Source organism: Gallinula chloropus, assembly GCF_964237585.1.
Source record: "Gallinula chloropus genome assembly, chromosome: 3".
Lineage (NCBI taxonomy): Eukaryota > Metazoa > Chordata > Aves > Gruiformes > Rallidae > Gallinula > Gallinula chloropus.
The window spans coordinates 98006597-98025043 of NC_140087.1; the positions used below are offsets into that span (position 1 = coordinate 98006597).

General features: G+C 41.8%; 1 protein-coding gene across 1 annotated transcript; it reads left to right on the forward strand.

The window, feature by feature from the left end:
• Positions 1-636: 636 nt before the first annotated feature.
• CILK1 (ciliogenesis associated kinase 1) lies at positions 637-18247 on the forward strand. Its single transcript, XM_084261249.1, has 14 exons — positions 637-764; positions 3981-4239; positions 6004-6058; positions 7562-7683; positions 9633-9712; positions 10186-10318; positions 10750-10921; positions 11483-11650; positions 12597-12899; positions 13184-13368; positions 14008-14159; positions 15469-15597; positions 17336-17449; positions 17929-18247. Exons 2-14 carry the CDS (start codon positions 4139-4141, stop codon positions 18081-18083), a joined length of 1869 nt encoding a protein of 622 aa, XP_084117375.1. The 5' UTR covers positions 637-764; positions 3981-4138; the 3' UTR covers positions 18084-18247.
• The last annotated feature ends 200 nt before the right edge of the window (positions 18248-18447 follow it).

The window sequence follows — 18447 nt, forward strand, 5'->3', positions numbered from 1 at the left end:
TGATCAGTTGCATGAGGCAAATTTTTTCTGTGCCCCATTTCCCTTTCTCTTGCCACCCCCTAACCTGACCCTGCTAGAGCCAGGGAGGTTCAGCGGCTGAGGGGAGAAAGGCTCAGGCGAAAATGTCAGTATTTTTGCCGTGTGTTCACAGTTTGGTATTTCGGCGCCTCTGTTTTGCTAATCAAACTCCTCTGGGGGATGTGACAGGGGATTTTTACTATTTTTTTTAATTAGGTTAAAACCCAGCTCAGCCGTAATCCCCTCTCCGGCTGCGGTGGTGCGGCGCCGCCGGGGGGTCACGTCCAGCTGCTCCCGCCGTCTCTCGCCTCCGCCTCCGACAGCCACTCGCTCTTGGGGGATCGTTAACCCCCCCCCCCACACACACACAGCCCCATCCCGCCGGCGAGGCCCGCGGGGTCTCGCTGCCCGCTCGGCTGAGAGGGGAGCGGCGCCGGCCTAGCCGCCCGGCAGGCCGCAGCCGTGGGACGTTATCCCCCCACGGGGAGCCCCGCCGTCGCCGGGCGGAGAGCGCCAGGGGCCGGGGGCGCGGCGTGGCGGGCCGCGCCATGGGCTCGGCGGCCGGCGGCGCCCTGAGCGAGGCCCGTGGCCGCCGTGAGCCGCACCTCGTCCGGGGCGGCGCAGGCTGCGCAAGAGGGCCGCGGTGGGAGCTGCGGGGGGCGGTGGAGCCCGAGTGCCGCCATTAGGGGCTTCTCGCCCGGCCTCCGCGGGCCGGGGCTTGGCTGAAGGAGGGAAATTCGCACGCCGTGAGTACCGCCGGGCGCGGCGATCGCCCGCGACGGGGCGGGGGGGCGGGAAGGCGAGTAGTATACCGAGTGCTGCGGCGGGGACGGAGCAGGGAGTCGGTCACCGCCTCAGCGCGGAGGCCGGGCAGGAGCCGCGACCTGGCGTGTCGTGGCGGACAGGCGCGGGGGCCCGTGGCTAGCTTCCCCACCACGCCGTCTCGCAGATGCCCGGTGCCCACTGCTCCTGCCTCGGTTTTCGGCTCACAGGGCACCCCCAAGTCTTGCCTGACAAGCGTAAACAGCGGCGGCTGGGGCAACATCGATTGAAATCCGGGGCTTTAAACCACGCCTTGTCTGAGTGCATTCGACTAGCGCATCCCTCAGGTCGCTGCCAAAGCACAGAGCAGATTCTAAAAGGCGCTTGCTGATTGTTTACTGTTTGCGTTTCGCAGCTTTGGCGGAGAGCGAGCAGTTTCACTTTCAGTTCCCAGCGCTACAGCCCCGCAAACGGGAGAGTACACATACGGAGAGCACGCCTGAGCGGAGTGCTGAGATTGAATCGGAAAGTGGTCTCGATACATTAAATTAGGCTCACTTTTAAAGGGCTTTTCCTGGTTTGTTTCCGGGAAAAAATGTTTATCGGTGAGGCAGAGTCTGAGCATAGTGTTATAATACAGTCAAGGCTTTTACTTTTTAATGCCAGCACACTCCAAGGCAGTTTTGCAGTTTGTATTTACATTGTCTTAGTGATGTGAATTCCATTGTAGTTCTAGACTAGAACCTCAACTGGATGGTACCTGTTGTAGCTCTGCATACTGCTTTTTAGTCTGTGTGCTCTTCTCCGTGATTCCAGTGGGATTCTGCATAGGTGAAACAGTCTGCAGGCTTCGGTTTAGCTTATGCCTATAGTTGAAGATGGGAGGTAGCAGAAGGCGAATAAGGACAGAACATAAATCTCACAAAGTGAAATAGATTTTTTTAAAAACAACTGCAGTATTAAGCTTGACAAGAAATTATGCTGATTTAAAGAATATTTTATTTAGGTTCTGTTCAGTGGGTTTTTGTATGGGTAGATTTGTGCTTCTGTAAGAGCCATGTTAACTTCTGGGCACCCTGGGATGATTTTTAACATGCATTCCTCACTGAAGTCTGTATTTCCAGACTGTCTTTTCCTCTCTAGTTTTTTTGTCTGTGCTTTATGCCTCAGAAATACTTCAACTCCCTTGTCAGTTTTGGGTCATGTCCGACAGCAGAGCTGGAACCGCAAAGATAATTTCTTACGAGTTTTGTGAAAACCGGTGGCTGTGGATACAAAAGGGGCCTAAATTAGTATCCACAGTAAGGAGTAGGCAGTTACGTTCACCGCCTCATATAATCAGGAGACATTGGACAAATGATCTGTCCATGATAGCCATTGGTGATTATTACTAACAATGTCACATGCAAGCAGTGTTTATGCATCTTCTGGTTTGCTAAGGCAGAAATGCTCCTCTGCAGTCACCGTCTCCCGGAAAGAGATACATGAACAGCAGGCCTGGGGCAGCACAGCCATCGCATCTGTTGGTGATTACAATTTCATGACTGTCATTAGGGGAGTATGTGCTGAAAAATCCCCAGGTCCCATCTGTTTCAATTTGAACTTACTGTATAAAATTGTTTGCTTTACATTAATAAATATTACGTTTTCAGACTAGGAGACCACGCAAGGCTTTGTTGTTGTTTGAAGCTTTCACCAAAGGCCTGAATAAAGGCCTGGGAACCAGAGCTGCTGAGTTGCCACCCAGCTGGAGTAGGCAGAGCTTTTTAACCTGGATGCAAAGCATTACCTGAATACTATGCAGGCGCACAGCCTGAAAACCAGCCAAAAAAGGAACTGATACTCCAAAGTGCCGTTCTTACAGACAGGCTCTGTGTTCCTTGGCACGTAGTACAAACCGAGGGATTAGGTCTCTAAGGCTCTCAGTCATGGTTCTCTGCAGTAGTAGCATGTGGAGAGAAACAGGTACTGCTAGAAGCAGCTTGCCCTACCTGAGACACTACCCAGCGTCTAAGATGGTGTTAGAGATGTGCTGTTTCTTATTCGTGCATGATGTATAAAATTGCCAAAAGATGTATTAACATCGTATTTCCTAATTTTTGTTTGTTTGTTCCTGTATCAGTATTAGTGGAACTAACAGGCTTAGAAGACTGAAAACAAAGGCTTTTACCAACATACTGCATCTACAGCATTGCGGCTCTCAGTATTGATGTCAGTTCAGAGTCCAAGCAATATAATCCCATTAACTTTTTAAAAAATTTGGCTTTGTGAAATAAGGCATGATAGAAGAGAGATTTAAGGTTGCTACAAAAAAAAAAAAGCCAAAAAAAACAACACCCTGAAATTGTGGAAATGTAATTTGAAATGCAGGTTGCAAAAGGCAAAGGTCATCAGCCATGCATATGGCTGTCCTCTTGGAGAAAAATGCAAGTCTGGGACCAAACCCTTTTTGCAATAGAATTTTGTTTTATTCCAAATTTATAGTAAATATACATAGGATAGATGATGTGTTCTAAAGTGTAGGAAATACTAACAACAGCTACTTAAAATGAGGAAATAGAACATTTTTGCTTTATTATCCAGCATTCAGTTGTTTGTGCAGTGTCAGGACAAAAGGTTGAATCGAAAATCTGATGTAGCCATTACTTCCAGAGACATATTCATGCTTAGGGCTGCTGTAATGAAATACATTTGGTCTTACTTGATGTGAATATAATATTATTTCTCTGAAGCCTTTATCTAAGGGAATAAATATGTCTATCTGTAGCACAGGACCTCATGGAAAGTCAGGAGGTAGGTTTGTTTTAACTGAGGACAGTACGCCATGTGAGATGGTGACTCGCATGTGGGATGATTTGGCTACAACAGATTCCCTCCATGCTGTAGTGCTTCATTTTTCCCAGTAGCAAACTCTTTTCTCCAGGCTATGAGACTGTCCTCAGCTTTCAGGAACAGTTTCTTCCATTAGGGTTGCCCACAAGCTTGCTGTAACATAGCTGTAGCATTAGCTTTAGTGTATGAGAGGATTTGGGGAATGTAGCCTGTTACATCCAGATACAGGGTGTTCCTTTCTGGTGAGAGACCAAGCCGAGTGTTTGTGTATAGCTTACAAAGAATGTCTCTTGGAGGAGAGCAGAGTCTGCAAACAAGCACTCTTGGAAGGGTACAGAAATCAAACTCATTGTGTTCTGTGCTTTCAGACCAAAGGCTAAGTCTTGAAAACATGCTTCCTGCAAGTGTTCACACTGTCCTGAGTGCTCTGTATTTATGCTGCCACAGAAAGAACTGGTTGCACTCGGAGGAGAAACACAAGAAACACTAAGGACTGAAATGTGCTTGCAGCTATAGTATCCTCACCATGAATAGGTACACAACTATCAGACAGCTTGGTGATGGGACCTACGGCTCTGTCCTCCTAGGGAGAAGCATTGAATCTGGAGAGCTAATAGCCATTAAAAAGTAAGTATTTTCATTTGGAGTTTTATTGGGGTGGTACACAAAGCTCAAGTTCCTTGAATCCTCCAAAGCCCTCTCAGAAAGAAAGAGGGTGAGATATACAGGCTTATTGTAATAGTACTTTGCTACTATATGCAGTCAAACATGTATTACATATATATTATATATAGTCTTTAAAAGTATTCTGCAGTGCTGCTGTGGAATCCTCAGCCCCTTCTCTGCTGCTCTCATGGAACATACATTTCATGGTCTAATTTACAGTGTGATTTTAATTTTGCAGTGATAGTTAAAACAATGTCTGTATCGTCTGTTATCTGTACTTTTATATTCAATTATGTATTGGTCTTCTCAACTTAAGCTTTTCTTAACATTCCTTGAGAAATCCACTTTCTCTGCTGCTTCAGCATTGACCTCAGTTTGTAAATGGCCTGTTTGTCCTAGTTGTGGTAAGAGACAGCTGTAAAGCATTGCAGGCACCTTCCTGAAATACCAGCCATGACCCAGGGACAGGCTTGTTGAAAGAGCTTTCAGTACAATGCTGTTTTGTATGAACAGTCAATAGCTGGCTTTAGTAACTTCTAAAATTCTCTGTGCTATGAGTATTTTTCCTGTATTAAACCTCGCCAGAGACACCCTTGATTTTTATTTTGTAGCATGGTAGAAAGTCAGAAATTCTAGAACAAACCAGAAGGTGGTACTCTTATTAGCTTACACATTAAGGTCAATCTGTCAAGAAGTGACCTGGTGGCTGAATGCACAAGGCTGTAACTGCAAAACACTGCTTAAACAACAGCAACAAAAAAGTCTAGACCCTTCCATGAAATGAAGGGCTTGTAGTTCTTAAACTCTTCTAGTTTTAAGAGCTGATTTCAAACTGGAAACCTGCTACAGTAATAGGTAATACTGAATTATTATTAAAGCATGACAAAGATTGAAATCTTTAGAGGGTGCCCAACTCCCTCTAAAATTCAGTCACTAAGCAATTGGGTATTTTTGTAAGTTTAATCTCTGCTCTTTGTGTGTGTATGAGTGAGTCTTCACCCTAAAGTGTAGTTACATGTGAAAGAAACGAGTCATAATCAAAATGCATAAGAACATACAGGACTATACCTTACACACAGATACTGTGTTCTGAGTTCTATTTTGGAGTAGGAAAAAATGGATCTGCCACAATTTCTTTCTGTTAGAGCAGAGTTGTGTAAAAGCTTGAGAGGAAAGAGCATTCAAAAAGCAGTTGGCATGATAGATACAGCTCACAAGGGAGAGAGAAATGTGGGGAGCAGTGGGTGCTGAAAAATTAAAAAGTAAAACTCAGAAAAAGTATTGAAATTACAGAAAACAAAAATGTACAGAAGAGAAGCAAGAAGAGTATGGTAAAATTTGAGATCCAGTGAAGCAATTAAATTTGGTCTTCATTGGATTTGTTTCAAAACGTAGTCTAAGTTGTTCATAACTGTTGTAACCCTTTTCTTTTTACAATTAGACTGTACTCTACCACATTGTGTCCTGGAAAGGAAAATAGCATGCCCTGCCTTGTTGAAGGCTCTGAAATTTTTTGTAGCAAGATAAATATGAGAAAAAAGGCAATCCTGTGTAATAGCAATGCTTTTAAATTCTATTAGAGTGTGCCTTGTCTAGAGGTGTAACATTTTTTGACATCTATTTTGATGAAGGAACCGAATTTTTAAGATGTAATGAGATTTACGATTCTAAGACCAGCTGATGTTGACTGTGTATTAATTGTTCTTTTCTCCTCTGCAATTGTAGAATGAAGAGAAAGTTTTACTCATGGGAGGAATGCATGAACCTTCGAGAGGTTAAGGTACTTGTTTCATTCAATGGTTGACTTTAAATTAGGTGATCACTGTCACATTTTGGGGTAACATCAAATTCTTTCCACCCCTTTTATCAAAAACTCAACCCAACATGAGCTATGACATGTGGAACTACAGTTCTGTTCCCTGGCTCTGCATTCCAACTGGCTGTCTCTAGTTCTATAAAAATTCTTATAAAAAATCTGTAGTCTTACAAAAAATCATCTGGCTGTAGAGAGCTGTTTTCTCGTCTTAGTGACCGGCAGCGAGAGCTGGAGCTTACCTACCCCAAAACCTGGAGTGGATTGATGTTTGTTCTCCAGAGCTTGGGAACACATGCCCTGTGCACAGCAGTGACCTTTCCACGTTGAATTGTTTATGGGTAGTTGGTTTGGCAGCAGACATTTAGCATGTAATTCTGACACCAATGTAGCTTTAGGTGTATGTTCCAAGGATCTCCCTTCATTTCTAATCCTTGCTATCACTGTTGCAAACATGCAGAAAAACTGTGGCCCTTTTCTTACAGTACCATGTGTTGATAGTGTTCAGCTGCAGCAGGAATCAACACAGACTACACAGAATGAAGTATGCTGGTTTTGGCTGGAACAGAGTTATTGTTATTCATAACAGTTTGTGTGGGGCTGTCTTGGATTTGTGAACAAGATGGTGTGATAACACAGGGATGTTTTAGTTATTGCTAAGCAGTGCTTGCACAGCCTCAAGCCCTCTGTTTCTCATGCTTCCCCACCAGTGAGCAGGCTGAGGATTGGCAAGAAGCTGTGAGGGGACACAGCCAGGACAGCTGACCCCAGCTGACAAAAGGCATATTCCACTTCACATTGTGCTCTGCAGTAAACGCTGGGGGAAGGAGGAGGACAGGGAGACATTTGGTGTGATGGTGTTTGTCTTCCCAAGTAACCATTACTCATGATGGAGCCCTGCTTTCCTGGAGATGTCTGAACATCTGCCCACCCATGGGAAGCAGTGACTTAATTCCTTGTTTTGCTTTGGTTGCATGTGCTGTGTTTGCTTTACCTATTAAACTGTCTCTATCTCAACCCACAAGTTTTCTCACTTTTACTCTTGTAATTCTCTCCCCCATCCCACTGTGGGGGATGAGTAAGCTCAGCTGCCCACCAGGGTTAATCCACAATCCTAAGGAAGAATTTGCAGACTTATATTTAGACCTGAGCTTAACCTGACTATTGCCAGTGCAAGTACAAGAAGAGTGTGAATTATGCCATTAAGAAGTTACTTAGTGAGAAAATACGATTGTTTTGGTGCTTACTGTCATGCCAGATAGCTGGCTTTGGAATGATCAATGCATTAATTGACACATATATTGTATATGTATCTGGTAATACATGGAGATCTGGTCTTTGGTCTCAGGGCTGCCCAATTAATTAAAACATTGAACCACTTTTGAAGCTAAGTCTTCTGCATCAGTCTAATAGTTACTTTTCATTAGAGTAAGACCCTTGTAAGATCCTGTTTCCACTTTCTGTTTCTAGTCTTTGAAGAAATTAAACCATGCCAATGTAGTAAAGCTGAAAGAAGTTATCAGGGAAAATGATCATCTGTATTTTGTCTTTGAATACATGAAGGAAAATCTTTACCAGTTAATGAAAGAAAGGTATGTATCACCATCACCACTTCCTGATGTAAATTAATTACTTGCATAATGTGCTTTTAACATCCCTGTTAGTTTTCAAAGGACTTGGGATCATTTGTTCAGGCTTAGATCTCTATGGCTTAAAGCTGTGTGCTGCAGGAGGAGTTGTGGCTGTCTCCATTTGAGCACACCACAGATAGTTTAGTGAGAGTTTCCAGTTTGTTTATATGCCAGGTTAGCCTGGCATGTAAGTAGGGCACTCTTTTGAAACTTAGGAACAGTGGGCTTTTAACAGCCATCAGCTGAGGAGGCACTGAACCTAGAATTCCTGATTTCTAGGCAAGTACTCCAACTAGCAATGTTTTTTCTATTAGAGGGTGGTATCACCATTTCATCTGTTACAGTTTCCTCAAATAAATGAACAAATAAAAAGTGGTTGAGATGGTAATCAGGTGGGGTCAAATTCTGGATTGGTTTCAGGAATTATTTTTTTTCCTTGCAATTTGAACTGATGTGTCCAAAAACTGTATATTTCATTTGACAGCATTCTCTAAAATCTAGCCTTTTTATATTTGCCTGGAGCATTAGTAACATCTTAATTTTAGCCTTTGCACCATAATAATATCTTCCAGAGGGTGATTTGGGGCAAAGTAGCTCCCTGCTTTGAATTGTTCTCTGAAGAGACTGTTTTCTCTCTATGAACCGTAGAATTACCCTGGGAGATGACAGTAATCTTACTTGATTTAACAAATTAAGGTTATTGCTACAGTATATTTCTGTGAATACTACATAAAATACCATTTGGAGCATAAAAATACGTGTTCTGCAAGCACAGGTATAGAAAATCTTAAATTGTGTGCGTATATAGGGATGCTGCTTTTTAATTGTAATGAAATTGTGAACCTTGAGAAAGTCATTCAAGTGCATAACATACAAACCAATTATCTTCAGGAATTCCTTAGAAATGCCTGATATATCCTACCCCATATTTCTGCAAAACCATGCTACACATCATATTTTTTACAGTTTAGCTAGGCCTTGGATTAATTAGACATTGTATAAGTCAAACCTTTAGGAATGTGATTTATTTGCTTAAGTCTTAGTTAAAATTGTCATTCTTTCTGAAAGGAACTAGAGAGAAAATATGACTCGTTCTTCTGTAATTCAAAAAATAAGTAAGCAAATATGAAAAGCTGACTCTAGTAGCTAACCTCACTTTGGAAATATGTGGTAATCAGGTTTTTTTCAGAGGATCAAGCTCAGGAAATTGAGTAAGTCCCAGGCTATCCTCTTCATTGACTGTTCGGCTCTTTCTGAACAAAATTGTCACAGATTTCCACCCCAGCCCATCTCTGCTGTGTTTTGGCATGTGCAGAGGCAGCTGGTACAGGGCTGTTTGATCAGAATCCCCTCCTGGTGAGAGAGGCTGTCACTGAACCGCTTGCCATAGCTGGTCTTCTTGCCTCAATATTATGAGAAGAAACTGTTGTTTCCAGTGGTAGCAGATGAGGTTGTTTTTTTTCAGATAACAGAAGAGGAAGAAGTAGCACATCAGCTATTTAGATAACAGCAAGGTCAAAAGTTTGACTTGCATATGCTTTAGAAGAGAGGCCTGCAGAAACTCTGCATGAAAAGCACTAAGTTAACATGAACCCTTGCTGTCTTGAGGGGTGTACTTGGTGACCTGTACACGCTAAGGTTTCTTTGGCCAATTTTTTTTTCTCCCCTTTTTTTAGTTCACTGTCCCATATAGTTTAACCTGATGTCACATAGTCTTAATATGGCAGTTTGCAAATAACTGTGTAAATTTTGTTCGAGAAACAAACTACATGAGAGTGCTTAAAATAGACAAACATAACAAAAACAATAGTTCTATTGTCATTATTACCTTTCATCTTTGGTTCACTAGATAGCATGAGCTATGTGTGAACTTAATGGTTAATATTTACTTCTTCTCTTCTATTCCACAGAAACAAACTGTTTCCTGAGTCCACAGTTAGGAATATTATGTATCAGATCTTGCAAGGGCTTGCATTTATCCATAAGCATGGTAAGTTATGTTTTAGCTGTAAACTTTCTGAGTTACAGCAAGATAGTGTCTGTCAAATACACTAATAAATACACTAAATATACTAAAATAAATACACTAAATATTATACACTAAAAATGTCGTTGCTAACTTTAATAGAGTGAGCGATCAAAAGAATGGCACTTTACAAGAAATTCATATTACTGAAAATACCCCTATTTCATAGTGGCCTGGTATTTTAGTTTGGAGGTTTGCTCAGTTCCTTTTCTGTAGACTTCTATATTCTCAATATGGGCAGATGGCTGCTTTTTAGGACTCATCTGATGCCAGTGGGCATGCACGTTTAGTTTAGAAGGTACACACAGATATCTGAATAAAAGAAGTTTCAAAGTGCAAAAAACCCCACCACCTTATGTTTTAACTTCTGTTCTGCAGCTGGGGGGTGGGGGGAGCGGTGACACTGCATTGCAATCAGTATTTCATTTGAATTTTAGGGTTCTTCCACAGAGACCTGAAACCTGAAAACCTCCTTTGCATGGGACCAGAACTTGTGAAAATAGCAGACTTTGGCTTAGCCCGAGAAATCCGATCTAGACCTCCTTACACTGATTATGTGTCTACGAGATGGTAAGTGCTAGCCTTTGCTTACCTTGTGTGAAACTTATGATAAAGCCTTTAAAGAAGTAAAATACTAAATCTGATGCCTTCCCTTTATGGAAATTTTAAGCTGGGCATAATTCAAAAAGCATCAGGTAGTGCAAGACAGGTTAGAGATGGCAGCAGCCCAGGAACAAAGAGGGAGCCTGGTAAGGCAGGGGGTACACGCTGGGATTGCTGTATGTCAGGAAGGCATAAGAGAGCTTACAAGAGCTCATGTAGGTTTTAATTCTTCATTCTAGAAACTAAAAATTAAGTCTTGCATACAAGACAGGAGTTTGTAAGGGATGTTTGCTCATATAAGGAAAGAATGAGAAGATAGGTGGTTTCTTGTATGTCAGTTTGAATTGGCTTGATTATTGGGAGTTTTCTTTTTTTTTTTCCCCTTTTCTCTCTTAAAGGTACAGGGCTCCTGAGGTCCTTCTGAGATCCACCAGCTATAGTTCTCCAATAGATATTTGGGCTGTTGGTTGTATCATGGCAGAAGTTTACACATTGAGGCCTCTTTTTCCAGGCGCCAGTGAAATTGATACTATATTCAAAATCTGCCAAGTCTTGGGGACACCAAAGAAGGTACCTAAAGTGACATTCCACACCACAGTAATATTAGAGGTGTTCTGCAATACAGAATGACACAATAGCAGTAAGCACCAACATAATCAGTACTCATGATTACTGCTATTGTATGGTACTGATCTCAGTTACAGTAAACTAAATTAAAACTTACTTTCTGTGAACTAAGCACTATGCAATTATACTGTAAAACCTGACGTTTAGAGGAGGAATAAGAGGCACCTGAACAGCAAACAACATCATTAGACTGATTTCATTAGGCATAAATTTCATTGTCTCCTGCATATTGCATGTAAATCCATGGCTTAAGAGGCCAAGAAATTGGAATCACGGTAAGACTCCTACCTCCTGATTCAATTTGTGTCTCTGACTTGGTCAGATATAAAGCAAGACTTGTCTTTCATGAGATATTTCAGGTGAAAATTTCAGTGAAATCTTAAATGTCGTGTAGAGTAAGCTGTACACAGCCGTAGTACTGGTAGGAGAATGTAGTGTACTTTGGCACTATGATACGTTGTTACAGCTGAACTTTCCTTTTGATTGCACACCTCATTCTTCCAGAACGACTGGCCTGAGGGCTACCAACTTTCAGCCTCCATGAATTTTCGCTGGCCTCAGTGCGTACCTAACAACTTAAAAACCCTCATACCTAATGCTAGCAGTGAAGCGGTGCAGCTCATGAGAGACATGCTGCAGTGGGACCCCAAAAAGCGACCAACAGCCAGTCAGGTTTGGTTTTGTTTTCTTTTTCTCTCATCTATGTATGATGACTCTTCATTTCACTTCAGACACCCTTTATAGACAGTCATTTAACAGTTGCTCAGGGGTGTGGCACTTAGAAGGGAGAGGAGCAGAAGCAAAGAACAATTTGCAAAAGAAAGGGGATTAATCAAAGGAGAGCAATTTGTCTTTTGTATGTAACATAACTGCATTGGGTGTGTGCTGAGTGATGAGATGTGTGACTGCAGTCTGTACACCTGAATTAAGTACGATCCGGTCACTGTGCATAGCAGCACAGTCAGGGTAGGACACGTCTGAAGGCTGCGGTGCCTTTCATTGCTATTGCTATTGGTGCATGCCATCCATCACAGAATGGTTGGGGTTGGAGGGGGTCTCTGGAGGTCATCTGGTCCAACCCCACTGCCATAGGCAACCTGGGCCAGTGCTCAGTCACCCTCACAGTAAAAAGTGTTTCCTTATGTTCAGAGGGAACCTCCTGTGTTACACTTTGTGTCTGTGCCCTTTGCTCCTGTCACTGGACACCACTGAAAAGAGCCTTGCTCCATCTTCTTTGCACCTTCCCATTGGGTATTTGCACACTGATAAGATGCCCCTTGTCTTCCCTGGTTGAACAGTCCCAGGACTCACAGTCCTTCCTCATATGTGAGATCCTCTGGAACCTTAATCATCTAAGCATCTTACCTCTGCACAGCCTTTTCCTTTTTGCATGTTCAGAGAGGATTTGATAACTTGGTATCTGTTGAAACGTTTCTACTATTGCAGCATTATGCTGAAGTGGATTGTGGTCTCTAGCATCTAGGGTTGAGAGATGGGTCTCCTGCTGTTTCCCACCCCAGGAAAAAAGGAAATTAAATTTGTATTGCCACAGAAGGCGAGGGTAAATGAAAACCTTTGATTTCCTAAGTTGGATCTTAACATCTTCGTTATGTTTTAGGCACTTCGATATCCATACTTCCAGGTTGGGCATGCCCTTGGCATTCAGGATCTGGGAAAACAGAAGGAACTGCATAATAAATCGTCTCTGCATATTAAGCCTGTTCCTCCAGCACAGCCCCCTCCAAAACCTCATGCCCGCATTTCTTCAAGGCCTTTTCAACAGAGCCAGTCTTCTCAGCACTTGGTGTACCCATATAAGACAGACAACTCTAACTCTGGGGCTGAGCACAGTAACTACTTACAGGAGGACAAATCTAACCAGGTTGTTCTGCCTGCAATTCACAATAAGATTCCTCACCAGGTAAAGATCCATCCACCATGATTTTTCCTTGTGTTTCATCATCTTGTTCTCTTTCTATGTCCTTGTACTTTACTAAAAGGGCAGGAAATGGGAATAAAGAATAGTTATAACTTTCTGCTATAAACTAGAAGTGACTCTGATGAAAGCCATTTGATGTTTCTCTGTGTTGTAAAGCACCACTTAAAGGATGACATTGGGATTTTGTATGAGTAGAAAGGATGTACAGTGGTCAGAATGTTAATGGGATTGATGCATGGGTTGTTTCTTTTTTATCTTCATAACAGAAAACAACTGCTGGGACTGAGAATATAAATGGTGAATTTAAACAAAAACCTAGGCGAAGATGGGGACATCTTGCCAGAACAGTAAAGAGTTCTGAAGATTGGGATGACTTAGAAGACCTCGATTTTGGTTCTTCCATCACGAGGATGGACTTGAAAAAGAGGCAGAGTGATGAAACTCTTTGCAGGTAAATTGAGGTTTTTGAGTCCATGTGCTGTTTCGTCTTAATTCCTTGGGCTGTGCCTCTTTCTTTCTTAACATTGCTCTTTATGCTTTGTGTGTCTGGAAACACCTGTCCAGGCTGGTAAAGGACACACAGCTTGTCTCTCTCCTGCTTGGCCCTGTCTGCCTGTTGAATGCCGCCCCTTGAATTGCTGCACATTGTTTGATGGACACTGCACCTTTATATAGAATTCCATTTTTGTTTTCCTTCACTGAAAATGATGCTTAGCTTAAGTGTTCCCAAGTTAATCTTTGAAGTATATTTTATATTGCTCATCTAAAATATTTTGACACATCCCACAATAGAAACTGCTTTGTGTGGCTGTAAACTGCAGTTTCCGTGGGTCACACACAGTAGAGAAAAACTTACAGGATGGTTCATAAAAACTTTTATCGCAATATAGAACTAGAATTGCAACCCAGATTTTCAGGGGCACTTGCATGGCTTCAGGCTGAAAATAGTCTTTGTTGTTTGTGTATTTATGCTGTAACAAACACAGTATGAGGAAATGATTTCTGGAGATGGGATGCAGATAAGGCAGCCAACTGTGGATAAACATATGCTGTAAGAATTGGACTAAGTGTAGCAATTTTTGTCTTACAGATTTGAAGGCATTTTGGATCTGAAGCCTTCAGATGCTGTAGGCTCTGGCAGCAGTGCACCTTCCCACATGAACTTCCCACGGCAGGACACTCCCACATTGCGGGTTTCTGCAGCAAAGCAACACTACTTGAGACATTCTAGGTATTTACCTGGTTAGTAAAAAATACTTACTACTTTTTCTTCCTGTAATTCCCACAGCAGTGTGAAATAGTTACTGGTACATGAGGCTTCATCCTTTGAGCTTATGGAATTGGGCTACTGCTTAAAGAAAATAAGGAGAGCAAGAGCTTTGCTAATGTTGATGGCCATGATAACAAACTGCATTCTAGCAGTCTAGCAACTGAGATAAATCCTGCATACAAGAGGGATCCTTGGTACTTACTCCTCCTGCTGGATACTGTTACACTGTGAAGCGTGCTAGGAAATGTTTCAATGTGCCAAGCTATTCTCTGTTTCTATAAGAAGGATGAGACTGGTCTTCTAGACTGGAAAAGAAAGTGTCCTACGTTTACCTCGTGAGTATGTCATACTGTGAACAACAGAAGCTGACTAATAACTTCTGTAGAGGAATTGCATGCCTGTCTTCATGTTAACCTCTGCTATACTGAGACCAGCACTAGTCAGGATGAAGTGCAGGAGGTCAGACAGGATGTCTGCTTGTATTTAAAATGAGCTGAATGTAAACATACCCTCTTTCATAATTTTTGTTTATTAAGGCAGTGTTAGCTGTTCATTCCCTTGTAATACTAATATTTCAAAATGAAGTAAATTAGAAGGTATCGTGATGGTCAACTCAAGTCTCTTTTTTCCTGAAAAAATTAATTTCATTGACTTTCAAAATGGATCACTAAGTAGAGTTTTGGTAGCTAAAAGTTGTTTTACTACAGGAAGTTATAGACCACATTGATCCCAAGTCTGCTTTTGATCTACCATAAATTGTGAGCTCATCCTTGCATGCAAGGTACCCTGCTTAAATATGGCATGTATATTAAATACAGATAATATGTGACATATGGTCTCTGCTGCAAACAGTTCACAGTTATCTGTAGTTTCAGTAGATACGCCAAAGAAGTCTATAGTACTATGAGAAACATAATCTACCGTTATTTACTCTCAGGTCCTCTCATCTCACTGCTAGGCTAAAAGCTGTATAATGATGTGTCTGACAGCAAGCTCAGATTTCATTTAGGTAGCAAGGTTTGTCTTTGGTGACTTGAGAACTAGGAGCTCGATGCTAGGGGAACTACTTACACTATTATCATGGCAGGATTAGGACCTATGGGAGTCGTAGCATTCCCATGGGAGAGGATGGGAATTAACCCAGAGGCATGTTAAAAGGAAAAAGGTTTTGGTTAAGCTGACCAAACTGGACGTCTCTATGATTGTGCATCAGATGGAATGAATGGGAACCCATGTAACAACAGAGATTTCAGCATGGTAATTTTTGTGTTTCTGCAACAGGAATAAGCACAAGGAATAGCTTAGTCTCCTCTTCAAACAAAGAGTCTGTTCCATCTAACCCCTGGCCCGGTTCTGTATTGCCTGGGAAAGCTGCTGATTTGGGAGGAGGTATTAACAGGATGAATTCAGGTAAGAATCTGTGCTTAACACTGTGAGAAGGGGTAATAGGTGATGCCTCTGCAGTTGCAGACAGCTGTATTTTGGGGTCACCCACTTGTAATTCATTGTCAGCTCTGAAGATACTTGCTACCGTGCCTGTTCCTTCTGTTGAAACCAGTTATGAGCACTGCTCCTTGGATCTGGAGACTACCTGAAACTAAGCATAGTAATTTCTTCTAATGAATCCCCAAAAGTCTGTTTTGAAGTACCACATACATAGAAGGTTGGACAACTTAGGTCTGTTCAACCTGAAATATTTCATCTTGCCTTCAGTTTCCCTTGCCAGTTTTTGTCAGTCATATTTTCAGGCTTCCAAATTATTTTACATAAATGACTGTCATAGAAGAAGTAGCTGTACACCCCACTTGTGTTATATGAACAAAGCATATAAAATCTTACTCTCTATCATGCCTTTTAAATTATGCTTTTTGAAATAGTGAAATAATTATAGCTTTAAAAAATTGAGACAAAAAGCAAACTCTTCAATTTTTCTTCTCCAGGTTTTTGGGGCATTTGTTATTTCAGGTATTTAATCCCTATTATTTGTTTTGAAGTAAATAATTTGTAGATTTTTACATTAGATTTTACCAGATAAAGAAAGGTGTTGATGTTTCTAGCTTGCCTATTTGTATTTCCTTTAAGTCTTCCTTGGCTTCAGGTTTTCATGTGATGTTGCAGTTCTGCAGTGCAGTACTTGCTCTGCATATATTTTTCTGAAAATACTCGATTGAGAAAATTTCTGTGGAAATTTTGATACAAAGAAACATTTTTGGGCCATTAGAAGCTCTGTTAAAAAAACCCCAAAACTTACTTTTTTAAATGTAATTTGATCAGAAAACAGTTCTTTAAAGATTGGAGAAGGGAGGATGTTGTAAATGGATAACCTACATGAGAACCTTTATACACATAGCATGTATCTCCCTCCTGGCTCTTCTGCAAGTTTTTGCTGCTTTTGTAGCTGCACAGGCTGTCATTAGGTTTTTCCCTTTTTCCTTGCCACCAGCATTTCCCACAGTGAGCTTTGCCACTGCTCTGCTGCTGTGGTGCCTGAGAGGTGTAGGAGTGGTGGATCTGTGCACACAGGCTTGCTTAGTGTCCGTCTGCGCTACGGCTCTAGACTGCTGCATTTATAAATGTGTTTGTTGCGATTTCTGCAGCTTATCCCACAGGTCAGTCTGCTGGTCTGGTCCTGCTCATCTTAGGGACAAGCTTTGTAGCTGACTTCCCAAATTTGGAACGTGAATCTGTCCCAGTTTATTAAATTGCACTCTTACTAGCTTCAGTAAGAGCTTTGTGTAGCATCAAAGCCCCAGAGTCACTGCAAGGAAACCAAGAGTGAGTATATTCAGTTACTGCAAGTCAGACAAAATAACTACAACTGAAATGCTAAGGTTTTGAAAGCTTTGAGAAACCTGGGAAAAGACGAGGTGTCAGTAAGCACAGAAATTGGTCTTCTGAGAGTACAACTTGTACTTGCAGCCTGATGCTGACAGTCTCCTAAACGCAGGTGTATATATAGGATCTGTGGAGGTATATATAGGATCTGTGGATTTCTAGTGTCTTCATTTAGGTTATTGTTTCCATCAGCCCATTGTTTCCATCAGGCTTGCTCTTGAAGATGACCCATCAGTGCAGACCTTTGTCGTCTTTTGACAGTAGGTAAGATCCATTGTGCTGAGCTCAAGTGTTCCATGCCTTTTCTTTTCAGGACCCATAGGATCAGGCGGTCTAACTAGTGGTTATATCCCTTCATTTCTGAAGAAGGAAGTAGGCTCTGCTGGGCAGAGGGTTCAGTTAGCACCAGTTGTGGATCCATCTTCTAGTAAGTACAGTACCAAGGCTGTCTTGGTCCCTTGCTCATTACTCTGGCAATGCTGTGTGTGTATGTATACACAGCACTGAACTTCAGATCTTTGCTTTATGTTATTTGTAAACATTTGACTGACTGGAACTGCAGTTTGTAACCTTTCAGAACTTCATATGAAGAAGGATTTGGTTTATTTTTACCTTGTTTATGGAAAATGTGGTTTATCCACAGCATATTTCAATGGGACTTTGACCTAGAGCTTAGTGTGAGAGCTGGCACAGAATTCAGACTTACCAAATCAGTGATATAAATACTCCTTGTCTGATAAGGTTTTAAGAATTCAATCCACTGGGGGGGGTTTTCACATCAGCAAATGCTATTAAAAAAGGAGTCTTATTTCCTGAAAAAGTAAGGATCTCGATCTCCACTTGCTGTTCAACATAGACAGCTACTTACTGAACCTTTGTCTCATGGCATTTTCCCTCATCCTGTAGATTATGCTTCTCTGAAGTCAGTGAGACCCCATCTTGGACGCCCATCGTTCAATTCACCTACAAAAAGTACGCCAAGGTTGATGCCCCTCCCCCCACCAGCTCAGCCCATCCACGGGCGTGTGGACTGGTCTGCAAAGTACGGTGCTCGCCGGTGACCTGTGGAGATACTCTGTGAACCAGTGTGTGTTTCCCAGGAAATGGTGGCTGACCTGTGACACTTTGATACTGTTTTGTATACCTGTGATGTTAAAAGAAACAGGTCTTCTCTGAACGAGACGTTTTGAAGGTCGGGGTTTTTTTTACTTTTATTTGTATTAATTTGACTGCAACCTTGTACCTTTTTGTATAAAATTGTTTTGTTATATAATTGGGTCCAGTTATTTTCATAAATCTGGTATATTTTGTATATATGGCTCAGGGGGTTTGGCGGTTTTATACGATAAAGTTTTATAGTGAACTTTTTAAAAATTTAACATTTCCTTTATTAGAATCAACTTTTTTATAAAAGTGGTTTAAAAA

What these genes read in the sequence shown, in the direction of transcription:
- CILK1 (XM_084261249.1), top strand. Translation starts at nt 4,139, where the DNA reads ATGAATAGGTACACAACTATCAGACAGCTTGGTGATGGGACCTACGGC. An exon ending in TCTTGGGGACACCAAAGAAG is followed by an intron (nt 10,922 to 11,482) that starts GTACCTAAAGTG and finishes TCATTCTTCCAG; the next exon opens with AACGACTGGCCTGAGGGCTA. An exon ending in AGTTGTGGATCCATCTTCTA is followed by an intron (nt 17,450 to 17,928) that starts GTAAGTACAGTA and finishes CTCATCCTGTAG; the next exon opens with ATTATGCTTCTCTGAAGTCA.